The sequence below is a fragment of the Urocitellus parryii genome, unplaced genomic scaffold (assembly GCF_045843805.1).
Source record: "Urocitellus parryii isolate mUroPar1 unplaced genomic scaffold, mUroPar1.hap1 Scaffold_282, whole genome shotgun sequence".
NCBI classification, from domain to species: Eukaryota; Metazoa; Chordata; class Mammalia; order Rodentia; family Sciuridae; genus Urocitellus; species Urocitellus parryii.
This window is the reverse complement of record NW_027552667.1, coordinates 189,829-202,937: the sequence shown is the minus strand read 5'-3', so window position 1 is coordinate 202,937 and position 13,109 is coordinate 189,829. Positions and strand designations below refer to the sequence as shown.

The following is a 13,109-nucleotide window of genomic DNA, read 5'->3' as shown; positions in this document are numbered from 1 at the left end:
TATACTAGATTTTAGCTAAAAGGCCAGAACATCATTACCTTTTAATTTTAATTTAAGCTGAAGCTATATGATGGCCAATAGTTCAGGTGTGTGTGTGTGGCGGGGGTGGGGGGAAATCAGTCAACTTAGGAGAAATAAGATTCCTGACTAATTTTTTTTAATGTTCTTCTGATATGCTTAGCTAATTAGTTGTTAATCATCATGTATAAGATCTGAGTTTGTTGTAGTCAAGCAGAAATTTGAAAAAAAAGGATATTTATACCAAAACATTATATTCCTAATTCAAGAAAGAATTAAATGAAAGAGATTTATGAAGTGTGCAATACATAATATGAATTTACCAGTGGTCTGAGAGATGATGCTGTCCATTCTTAGCACAGAGTGGAATCAGGGTAGAATTTGGGCATCAAATAAAGAATAGGGCAAGAGCCTGAAACCTGCGAGAAAATCCTAACTCCTTATAGTTCAAATCTTCATAAACCTACATCAGTGCTGGGCTCTGCCAGAAACAGGCCCTCTAGTGGATTGAAAGAGTTAATGACTGACATTGGGATCATTTCAGCATTGGGATATAAGAAGTGGAACAAGAATGGCATTTAATTATCTTATTCAATCAATTCTATAGCACTTCTTATATAAATAAGAAGTTCTAAGCATAAGTACGAATCCATAAGCCTAAGAAGCACAATACCCAAACAAAGGAGTACTAAGATCCAAATTTTTAGACTAAGAAGCTGAAGCCAAAAGGTTGCCCAAGGTTGCATCATCGGTCGGGGCAAAACTGGGATGTGATGTTTCCCAGTCTCTGTTCCATACTACCTGCCACACCACACTGTGGTAAGGGTTATTTGTCAGAAAATTAATCCCAAAAGAATTTAGTTGAATAACAAGCAACCTCTCCAGATGTTAGTTTTGTGGTAGTTTTAACCCTCCAGAATATAGCTGCAACTGTGAATGTTATTTCACTAAAACAAAAAACAACAAAGGAAAAGAAAAGGCAAGGAAATGGCTATGGAGCAACCAAAGCTACCAGAAAGTCCATCTAATATGCTCCACAGGAGAGGCCCTCTCCAGAGCCCATCTCCTCTATTGCTATACAATTTGAACAGACTTAATTGCTTGCTGGGGCATGTCCTGGGGCAGCCCTCTAGACTCTGTGGGGAACACATGGCTGAGGATGCTGAGACCTGAGAAGCACAGCTAATTATAAAGTAAAAGTAACAAAAAGCAAAAATTTTGAAACAGAAGAATTGACAGTCACCACTGAAGCACAGGACAGAAGCAGTTTAGACCTACTTTAAGTAAGAATAAAGGTCTAATAGTTACACCTCAAATGTCTCTGAGCATCTCAGAACAGAATGAGAGAATGACAAAGCTTGAGAGGACCTCCGAGGACTCCAGATGGGAGGCCTGTGTTTGGGCACACGGAATCACATAAGGGCATGTAGACTGAGCTTCCCACCATGCACTATTTATCAACACCTTGCCTGGAAGTGGTTTTGAGAAGGGCAATTGAAGAATATTCCATGGAAGCCAGTCTGATGGAGGGTCAGGTGGCCAGTGAGCATTGTTTCCCCGCCTCTCTGCAGAGCTGTGTTCACTAAATAGAAATGACATGTCACTGTGGTTTTAGCAGCCCAGACTGATGATTATTTTTTAAAAAAGATCTATAACATTTTTGTGTTTCACAGCTTGTGGAAAGGATGTTGTTCATAGGATTGGATGTCCTGTGTCTTCTCTGGGGAACTCCCTGGAGACAATCCTGTTGGATTTTATATCAAAAATACTTGTATTTCTCCTTAGCAAGAGTGCAGCTAACTCAGGTTGCTCTTTCTACTTTGGCTGCTAGGAAGCTTGGCTCAAATTAGTGGCCCTCAGAGTAGCAGACATGCTACTAAGACTCTTCCAGGCTCCAACTTGTTCCTTCCTGCATTCTATTTTCCCTTTTCTCCCCCATTTATTCTATCTTGTATTTCAAACTTTCTTGAAGGCTACTTCACATCTTTTCTGGAGTAAATACCTGAATAAAATAGGTAAAGGAATGAAATATAGACAGGAAAACTCAGTTCAGAGATTGCTGACACAACAGGTTCATAACAAGGTAGGATCTATTGTCTCCTGATTTCAACTTATTGTCCTTTAAGTAAATTGTATAACAATAATCATTCTCAATCATCATGACCCTTTCAATAATATTTAAAATATTCTATTTTTAAGAAGGCAAAAAATAGATATGGGCTAAATGAACTTTTCTGAGTAAAAAAAAATACCCAAAATAACAATTTTGTAGAAGTGGTACAAAAAGAAATCTTTAGCACTTTATAGCTCCTGCAGTGTGCCAACAGACTGGTCCCAATGTGTTTTGTGACACTGGGGGTATGTCTAATCTGTAGTGTTAGGTCATAGTAAGTACCCCAGAGAAAACATTTCAAACTGTGATTTCTGTAACATCAAAAGACTGTGAACTCAAAAGTTGTCATCAAGAAGTGGCTACCTGAATTGTGTGTCACATTTTATTAGAATGGTGTCACAGCCACTTGTCAGAATAATATGTTTTCATGAGTCATGAGATATTTCTTTGCTTTGAATGTTGTGAGCCAACTGAAAGGAAGTGTAAAAAGAATGTGTGAGTATGCATCAAATTCAAGAGCGGGGAACCCGAATATGAAAAATGAACAGGTGAAGAGTTAAAAGCAGCAACCTGCAATTTAATTCATTCAGAAGCCAGTGCCTTGGTGTCTTCCCTCTGGTAGGTACTCTCTGAGCACTTTAAATTCCCTTTGTCACAGGCAATAGCCTGAGCCTGGCAGAACAAATTTTAAAGGCAATAGATGCTATAAAAGACATGTGAGATGTTAAATGAATTTAGAGACTGACTAATGCTTTTAAGAAAATAAATCAGAGGCGGTACCAAGTTTACAGAAACAGAACGTCGTTCAAAGATTGTTATAGACTTCAGCGCAAGCAAAATGCCACTGATCACATTTGCAAAGACTGGAAGAATAGCACTGCCAAGAAATAATGTGTAGTATGTGAACATGAAGCATGACCCAAAGTAATACTTTTAAACAGACACAAATACAAATAAGTGCTGCCTTCAAAGTAGATATTCTGAGAAGCTGATACTTAATAATTGTGATGGTTTAAAGTCTTTGAGCATTATCCTAATGCAGGCAGGGCTTGAAGCACTTTATTTTGAATATTCTCTATGAAAGACAATCTTTATCTCTGAGGAGAATTTGGACTCTGCTATAGACTGAATATTTGTATCCTCCCAAATTCATTATGTTGAAACCCAAATCACCATTGAGAGGTAATTAGGTTACGAAGGTGGAGTCCTTGTGATGGAATTAGTGCCCTCATTGGAGAAGGTAGCAGGGAGCTTTTGCTTTCTGTTCTTCCTCCCATGTGAGGATACCAAAAGAAGGCAGTCATCTACATGCCAGGAAGAGGGCCTTGCCAGAACCTGACTATGCAGGAACCCTTATCTCAAGTTTCCAGCCTCCAGAACTGTTTAGTCCACCCAGTTTATGGTGTTTTGTTATTTCAGACAAAGGAGACAACTAGGTCAGACGGTGTGTGTGTGTGTGTGTGTGTGTGTGTGTGTGTGCGCGCGCGTGTGTGTTCTGTGTGTTTCAAATACCAGTTCTAATCATCTAAGGATGATTCCTATAATGTTGCAGCAATGGTCATATTCATGCCATAAGACCACAATTTTTCAAGATGACTTATTGTTATACAATAGACATTATCTTGGTAACAGTGTGGCTGCCACCACATCCACCATATGCTCAGCTCCTACTGTGTGACAGATACTGTGCTAAGTACTTGGTATATACTTCCCATTTACTTTTCAGGACTCTGCAGTTAGGTGTTAATATCCTTATTGTATAAATGAAGAAACTCAGTCTCAAAGTCCAGAAATCAGTTAGTAAGTGATAGGGCTGAGATCTGAACCCAAAACGGTCTGGTAGTTTCAATCTGAAGGGCAATTACAAAGGGATAATGCTTAGGAATGAAAAGGGACAAGACGTAAACCAATACACCTACAATTGGAGAATTTCCTCCACAGTAGAATGGGGCTATTCGGTGCATTTTTCTAGAACTCTGACAGGAAGGAAAAGTGGGAGCAAGATGAGACTTGGAGATGTAGGTGGATTAAAAACTCTGAAGTCAACATTTAACTTCTGTCACAGGTAAAATCTTCTGGAAAGTTTCCAAATCTTAAGCAGAATGATTTCAAGACCAGTGGTGATCACTGAAGTGATCATACAGAAGGTATTTAGGAAAAGCATTATATACATAATAACCTCTATAACATACGCAGTCTTAAACGTAAACTGTCAGGAATCTGGCCACATTCCCTTTAGAACAATGGGTGACAGGAGATTTTTAAGTCAAACATGTCTCATCATTTCCTAACTACATATTGAGACCTTTGGCCTTGATGACACTTGGTCATGGATGTTAACCTTCTCAGAGATTCAAATACAGATAAAGAGAGCTGGGGATGTGGCTCAAGCGGTAGCGCGCTTGCCTGGCATGCGTGCGGCCCGGGTTCGATCCTCAGCACCACATACAAACAAAGATGTTGTGTCCGCCGAAAACTAAAAAATAAATATTAAAAAAAAATTCTCTCTCTCTTTAAAAAAAAAGAAAGAAAAAAGAAAACAAAACAACAACAAAAAAATACAAATAAAGAAAAATTACCTGGTGGTATTTCTTCAGGATGTTGTGCATCTCGGCCACATCTTCACTGGTAATGGTCTTGATGACATATCTTTTGTCATAGGAAGTGTGAAAACGAGCCCCGCTGCGTGCCTGGGAATCATTAGGAAGGGGTGCACTTCTGGTCAAGGAATTCTTCCCGGTTAGGGTAAGGGGGGAGAGGGAAGAAAATTGGTTAGAGGTGGGGATTTCTGATACCCAAGTAATTTGTTGTGATAGCAACATTTGTGCTTGGAAAAAGTTGACAAGGAGGCTGACACTATTTTATATTCACGGTAACTCAAACTGCAAATGAAACTTTCAAATGAAATGGAAACAGCTTGGGCAAGTACTATGATTCCAATATTCTCAGAGCAGGCTGATATCTAGAATTAAGGTCACAGTTACTTTATTCACCTTGCTGTTCTTTTCAGAATTAGACATGAGCTCAAATTTTTCTTCTGGATAAGATTAGGTTCCAGTTATGAAAGAAAATTTCACAGCCACCAAGCTTTCCCTTACATGACGAGTGTGTACCAGCATTTTGCACAGGGCACTTCTCATTCTGATAAGATTCATTTGCAGGGGTATCATTATCACCATCCTTTGGTAAGTAAGGAAATGGGACAAGAGAGGTTTAATAACAGGGCAAAGGTCACACAGCTAATAAGGAAAGAGCTAGAATTCCAGTTCTGGTATGGCTGGCTCAGAGATCAAGTTCTCAACTAGTAAACTATGCTGCCTATAAAGGAGGAAGGAACCTCTTATTCTATAAGAGCTTCTCAGAAGATTCCAGATGGGTCCATCCTCTACCCACCCCTCTCCTGATGTTTCTGAGCACTACTGATCCCCTGGAGGGTAAACAGGGAAGGCCTCTGAGTAGGACTCTCCTGGCATTATTTCATTATGGTGTCTCATTTGTGCTGTTGACACTAGCTAGGGACATCTACCTCTTCTCCCATAAGCAATTCCATTCGTGCCTCCTCTTCTGCAGAGCTTCCCCACCTTTCCCCATCTTTCTGACACTGGTCATTAGATTAGTGGAAGTAGCAAACTCTGGCACTTGAGGAAGTCTATCCTTCATTGCTGCTAACTGTGCTCTTGTGCTGGGCCTCATTGAACTACGTGTGGGATTCAAAGGCAACTTCTTCTCTAAAAGTGGGCATTCAAAGGCCAGTGAAGCAACGTTGTCTAATTCAGGGAACATCACACCCTTGAAAGGAAGGAAGCATCTCTGCCCTATAGATTTCAATGAAAGTGTTCCTTGCTATCTTGTATATTCAAGACTCCTTATCCTTTCTAAATGAAATCCAGCAGTGTCCAGCTATCTAAGGGAGAATCAAATTACAGTGGCCCAGAAGCTCATGGAGGCCCTAGGATTGAAGGGGGCACTCTCAATTCTCATGAGCTCATTCTCAGTCCTTGGGATGTGTCCTGGCACTGCCACAGCAGTCTGTTACATTCTAAGACAGCCCACCTCAGATCCAAGTGCAGGCAGATACACCTGCCAAAGTACAGAACGGAGAATGTCAATTAACCAAATCTGCTTTCCTTAGCTCATTAGAAAACTTAAGATGAAAAAAAAAATCAGTGTAACTCCCAATGACTTTAACCAGCAGGATTTGAGAATGTTAAATCATTCCTAAGATTACTGAAATTCATTGAGAATGAGGAAAGGGGTTTTCAGGATGAAAATGACTATACTCACATGAACATTATTTTTGGTCTTAAAAATTTTCCCTTTGTATTTCCTACTTACAATAACAAGGAAGAAAATCAAAGTGAATATCCTCTTTTGGAGATTTAAGTGTGAGTTTCCCCAAACCTCTCCAATTGTTGCTCTTTTTTAATTGTTTTACTTTCTCATCCAAAACACCAATTTGCAAAGGGGCATCTATTGCAAATAAAACAAGAACTTCAGGAATTGTAAGACTTCAAATTATCTTCAGGCATAAAATAAAAGCTGGAATGATCAACTTTCATGAAAGCCAGGTGGAACAGACCATAAACTTTGTAAAACTGATAATTCATGTAAAATAATTTTTTAGGGGGGTGGGGAATAGTAAGGGATAACTGTATTTAGCCAAGATGGAATTACTGCAGCACCTGTCTTATAGCTCATCTTTTTGTACATCTTAGATAAGAAAGTAAAACGTTCTCTCATGGGTCAAGCGGGGAGAATAAAATGGAAATCAGTATCACTAGTGCTTTTCAATAAAGTTCAATGAGCAACTGAATCATCTGGGACCACACTAAAATGCAGATTCTGATCTGAGAGGTTGGGGTGGGGCATTTTAAGAAGTTGACAATGCTGATTGTGGTGGTCTATGGACCACATGTGAGATACAAGGGTCTACTGAATTGTGATAGTGTCTCATCTGGCACATAAGGAGCAGAGTGTAGTGTATTCCAGGCGTTATAATGACACTTATCTGTATTAATGCCTTTCCCATTATATTCTCTCCAACTCTGGTTTGGTTAAAATGAGGAACTTTATAAATTCATGACATTCACTGTATTCATTAAGTAAACATTTAATAATGTTGACTCCTCCCAAATTTTTTGCTTTCAATTTCAAAGACAAAGTTATAATCAATTATTTCAGACTTTGCATTAGGATACTGGCTATGTCTTAATCCTTTTTAAAAATTTTATTTATTCTAATTCGTTATATATGACAGCAGAATGCAATTTAATTCATAGCACACATATGAACACATTTTTTCATGTCTCTGGTTGTACACAAAGAAGAGTCACACCACTTGTGTTTTCATACATGTACTTAGGGACATAATGTCCATCTCATTGCATCATCTTTCCTACCCCCATTCCCCCTCCCTCCTACTACCCTCTTTACCTAAAGTTCGTCTATTCCTCCCATGCTTCCCCTACATCTCCAATATGAATCAGCATCCTTATATCAGAGAAAACATTCAGCATTTGTTTTTTTGGGATTGGCTTACTTTACTTAGCATTATGTTTTCCAGCTCCATCCATTTACCTGAAAATACTATGATTTTATTGTCTCTTAATGCTGAGTAATATTCTATTGTGGTATATATATTCTATATATACCACATTTTCTTTATCCACTCATCTACAGGAAGGGTATCTAGGTTGGTTCCACAATTTAGATATGTGAATTGTGCTGCTATAAACATTGATGTGGCTGTGTCCCTGTAGTATGCTGTTCTTAAGCCCTTTGGGTATAAGCTGTACCTGATTCTGTGTCAACTTTTGTTCTTTTTAGTAATCCCTTCAGAAGTCTCAACCCACAATATGTACTTTCAGAATGGGGGAAAAAAAATTTAAGGCTCCTGGTTTTCAAGTAATCAGTGAAATTTTGTCAAAATTTAGAATGTACCTTTCATATCACTATTAACATAAAAATATATCAAATTTAGTAAAAACATCATCTAATAGACAAGTAGAATATCAGATGAGATAATGCAATTTTACATAAAATGCCTAATCCTTGGAATGACTCTAAAGCCTGGAAAAATCATCATTATTTCATATTTATTCACAACATTACTATGAGACAGGAGAAGCCAGGTGCAGTTTTCTACTTGATACTTGATGATAAAAATCTGGCTTACAGTGGAATCAAGTACAATGTCTGAGATACCTGCCTAAGGCTTCCTCTGAGGTAACAAAACAGGCAATTGGCAAAGATAAGACCAAACTTTTGCTATTATGAAACACCATAACCATCAAATTTTTGTAGCCTTTGGAATAAGGTAAGTTATGTTTTAAAGGTAGTGCAGTAAGTAATAATGGTCAGGAACAAAGAACATTCTCCGCCATTCATTCTATCTGCCATTCATCAGCACTTGCTTATGTCCTTTAGCCTCATTGATCCTCATAGACAATAATAAGCCTAGGGAGAGAGCAGGCTAAATTGGAACTCACATCAGATCTTTAATAACTCTAAAAATATATTTACTCTAAGACAGCTCATTGCTCTCCTGGAGGGCATGGACCTTGAAGGTGATTCAGTACACGTTTCCCTGGGAGAATTCAGTGAGAAGACAGGATACCATCACCTTAGGCCATTCAGGCCAAGGTTACAGAAAAGACAACACTAGTTCTTAGAGCTGCATGAAAATAATACTTCCTTGGGTCCAGATGCATTCAGGACAACTTCGGCAAGGAGGAGCAAGTGAGCAAAGGGAGGAAGGAGGTCTGTGTGTTAAAAGTGGTCCTTGCGCTGCCTTCCAATAGCCTGCTACCTAGCAGAAACTGCATATGAAACTCCTCAGGGTGCTCTGTTCTGTCCCAAGGAAGAATGAGTCACAGAATTGTACAGGATGCTTGGACAAGGTGGGACAGCAAGAAGGGGAGGCTTGAGGGAAGCAGCCTAGAGTGATCTTCCAGCACCCCCAAAGAGTCTTTGCATGTGTAATTAAATATCCTAACCAAAGAGTATTAGAATTGGAAGCAATCTTAGAAATAATTCCAAACCACTTAACTTAGATAGTAAAACAGAGACCCATAAAATATGAATGACTCGATCATTTTAGCTTTTCGCTGTATCAACTGGGATGATACACGTGGAGGATCCAGGTCCCACAGTCTGCTGGGCAGCATGATGGGAGAGTTGATGCCAGTTTTTCCATGGTGACAAACACCTAATACCAATACGGGGTGTGAGTCAGCTGGCAAAAAACCAAACCTGTCCTTATGTTTTCAATTTTGCCAAGTAAAGTGTGCAGAAAATATTATTAACAACAGCTAATGTAATCCAGAGTCCTTTACTTACATTTTTATGAACCTGTGTACCAAGCTATCATGATTCTAGGGCTGTTTATTGCTTGACTGTAACTGAAGGGGACAGGAATAGGAGCTGTCTTCTCTCGAGGCAAGAGCTGAGACAGATGTGTGTTTGTGGAACAAGGCTTCAGGACAGAAAAACTGCTGCTGAGCCTGGGCTTGGAGTCAGAGGATTCATGCAGCGTGAAGACAGGCTGAGGGGTGCCTAGTGCTCAGTACTTCATAAAAGTCTTGTCGATTGTAGAGACAACATCAGCCCTAAGAATTCTTCATATTTCTGACCATGTGGCACATTTCATCATGTCTATTTTAATTAGTTCACATGGTCTAAGAATTGGTGGAGGTTTTCATTCCCCTTCTACCACTGGCTTCTATCTTTAGAACAGTATCCCATCCTCTGCCTTTCTTTGCTCAGAATTGCATGGGTTACGCTGGCAAATAATGGCAAGAACCTAAGTAATCTTTTTACAGTAGGAATGCTGAATTGCAGGTTACTTTCCACAATACTAAGCTGGGAAACAAACACAAACAAAAAAGAACCAGGAAAAGCAGTTAAAATGAAATCAACAAGCTAGGAGGAGATCTACGTGAAGAAAGAAGGTCAAGCAGAAGGCAACATGAAAAAAATTCTTTCTCATCTTAATCTCTGGATTTAAAAGACCAAGCCTCAGATTCAAATCTGATCCAATCAAGGCATAAACAGCACCATTTGGTTATCTTCAAGATAATCTCCCATTTTTAAAGTAAAATATTCACATTCAGAAGTCTTTACCCTCATTTGCCTGTCTTTATGAGACAGCTGCCAGATGAAATCACCCTAAGAAATCTACCCAGAATCTGGAAAAATCTACTCTCATTAAAAATTAAATTCCTTGTCATGGACACAGCTTAGAGAAGTATGTTCTATAATAGAGTGACATTACTTGAACTCAAAATCTGGGATTCTGGACCTATCAGTTCAAAAGTGATAGCAGGAAAAAAGAAAATAATGTACTTATGAAAAAAAAGTGATAGTAGTAAGTTATTTTCTAAGGCTCTCAATAATAATAACCTATGTTTTAAAAAGGGAATTTAAAACATTCTACAAAGAAGTTTCAAGCTGAAAATTACCAGCTTATCCGATCTTCCTTCTATCCTTGGCCTCACTGCCCAGCACCCTTTCAAACCACAGGGAAAGAGTGGATACAGTGAGGTGGGGCCGGGGGAGGGTGTGAGCAGAAGGTGAGGGACAAAGATCACAGTCCCACAGCAGCAAGTTAAAGTCAGGGGCTCCAGGCCCCTCACCAACCCCCTCCCCTACACCCCTTATTCTCATCTGATTATCTTCAAAGTAAGACAGCTCGAGTGAATGGTTTCTAAGTTTCCTATTTGCTCTTCTAATTATTCAGCATTAGTTACCTCTGTCATTTCCCAGACATTTAGAAATGGATAATGATTTACTATTTGTTTATGGGACCAAAATGCTGATGATAAGTGTAAATAAACAAACTGCAAAAAAAAGCTCTATTCATCAGTGACTCCTTTCCTTCTATACATTTGATAGTTTCATATTACAAACTATATAATATGACCACTCAGTCCATTCCTTAAATTCACTTGCTCAGAGTGGAAATGGTGCAATCATAATCTGCCTTAATCAAAAGGTATCCAGGGCTGGAGCTATAGCTCAGTGGTAGAGCACTTGCCTTGCATGCATGAGACACTGGGTTCGATCCTCAGCACCACATAAATAAAAAATAAAGATATATTTAAAAAAAGGTATCCAGAATCAGTATGGGGGGAGTCTCTTACTGAATATAAACTAATTTCAAACTCAAGCACTCTTCTTCATTAATAGCTTTACTAAGATAGAGTTCACATAATATACCATTCACCTATTTACAGTACATGATTCAATCATTCTCAATACATTCACAAACTTATATAAATACTGCCACAATCATTTTTAGAACACTTAATCTCTCCCCAAAGAAACCCCATGTTCATTTGTAGTTACTCCCATTCTCTCTCCCATTCTCCCAACCTAGAAGCCGCTAGTTAATTTACTTTCTGCATATGTGAGGCCCTGGGTTCAATCCCCTGTCTGGATATTTCATACCAAAGTAGTCATCAGTATACAGGTGTATGTGATTGGCCCAGACATTCTTCTTACAAGGCCCCTAAACATTCATCCCCGACTAGGTGACCTACTGTGCAGCTACAGTCCCCCACTGACTCTGGGTAAGCAAGGTGACCCTGTGGGTGCTCTTACTTCAGCCCCTAGATGTGACCGTAGTAGACAATAAATGCCACTTTGAAGGACTCTCCAAGGCTTGCTGGGGAGCAGGTGGGGGAGATGAGGACAAAGCGAATGGTTGGACATAAGTTCAAGTTCTAGGGCAGAATTACTAGGTACAGGGCAGGTGAGAATATGACTGCTCAATCCATCTTGGCCTGACTATCCTGCAACTTGGCATGTAAACATCTGGCCTTATGACATCCTACTTCAAACCTCAACAGCTGTGTTTGAAGCTCTGGTGCCATGCTGGCCCTCAACAGGAAATAAAGGAAGATAATGAGATATGAAGCTTCCTCTTTGATGGCCTTCTTACATTTATAATTGGAAATTTATTGTCCCTAAGAAAAGGATAAATGGTGCTGTCCACTCCCTCTCCTCTAACTGTCTGCGTGGAAAATGTTTATTTCCGCAGTGGGAGGTCCAGGATTAGTGAGTCTCCAGAAGGGTGGAGGAAATATAAAGGTCAATTTAATTAGCTCATTCCTATGGCCAATCTTTTATACCCCTCATAAAACTGTAACATAGTAACTGTTACGTTCTCCTGTACTTTTTTTAGTACCAAGCATTCTGCACATTTAATTTTCTTGAACTAATCATAGTCTTGTATGTATAGATTTTCCCCCCATTTTGATAGTTTGTACATTTGACTAAAAATCACATGTGAAAAGTTCTTACTGTTATTCAAAAGAAAGGCCACTTAAAATCAATTCTGTCATGCTCAAGTGTGTAAAGCCACATTGTAGCAAGAGCATATGTCAACATTGTATACAAGAACCTAAGTGACAGTCATGTACTCACTTGACTTAATAATAGATTCAGCGATCTGACAGCTTAGCTGGGAGGGACTCGGCATTGTGTTTTTCTCCCTCATTTTGCAGATGAGGAAACCTAGACCCCTGAGGGCTAGGTCAATGGTTTACGGTCACTGAAGACCTGAGACTCTACTGGGCCTCTAACTCCTAGGAAATGTTCTTCTCCCCAACCATGTTACCTGTTTCATGGACTTGAAACCTGGAAACCAATCACTGTGTCCTGCTGACAACTCAGGATTATGATTACATGCTTCAAATCACACAGCCCGGGAGATGGGAGTGACTGCCCAGAGAAGCCTGCTTTCTGGTTTTACATTTGACATCTCTGAATGAGCACAGATGGTCTTCTGACCTCGTCAGAGAGTTAAAGACCAACATGCTAACTTGAACGTCGTCATCAAGGATTTATTCAATGCACACTGTGTTCAAAGCCCTGTGTTAAGCTCTTGGGGGAATTTCAAAGAAAGCCTGAGTGTGATCTCAGGTGTAGAATGGCTTTCATTATAGAGGGGAGCAAGATACAGAGCAATCTAGTGCTT

At 39.4% G+C, this 13,109-nt stretch overlaps 1 protein-coding gene across 1 annotated transcript in view; it reads right to left on the bottom strand.

The window, feature by feature from the left end:
* The window catches only part of LOC144251909 (phosphatidylinositol 5-phosphate 4-kinase type-2 alpha-like), a gene marked incomplete at its 3' end in the record, with an annotated part of 128,637 nt that overhangs the window by 15,595 nt on the left and 99,933 nt on the right, over positions 1 to 13,109 (bottom strand). Inside the window, exon 4 of the mRNA XM_077794560.1 lies at positions 4,711 to 4,821. Coding sequence (XP_077650686.1) covers positions 4,711 to 4,821 — 111 coding nt within the window. The remainder of the gene's footprint in view (positions 1 to 4,710; positions 4,822 to 13,109) is intronic.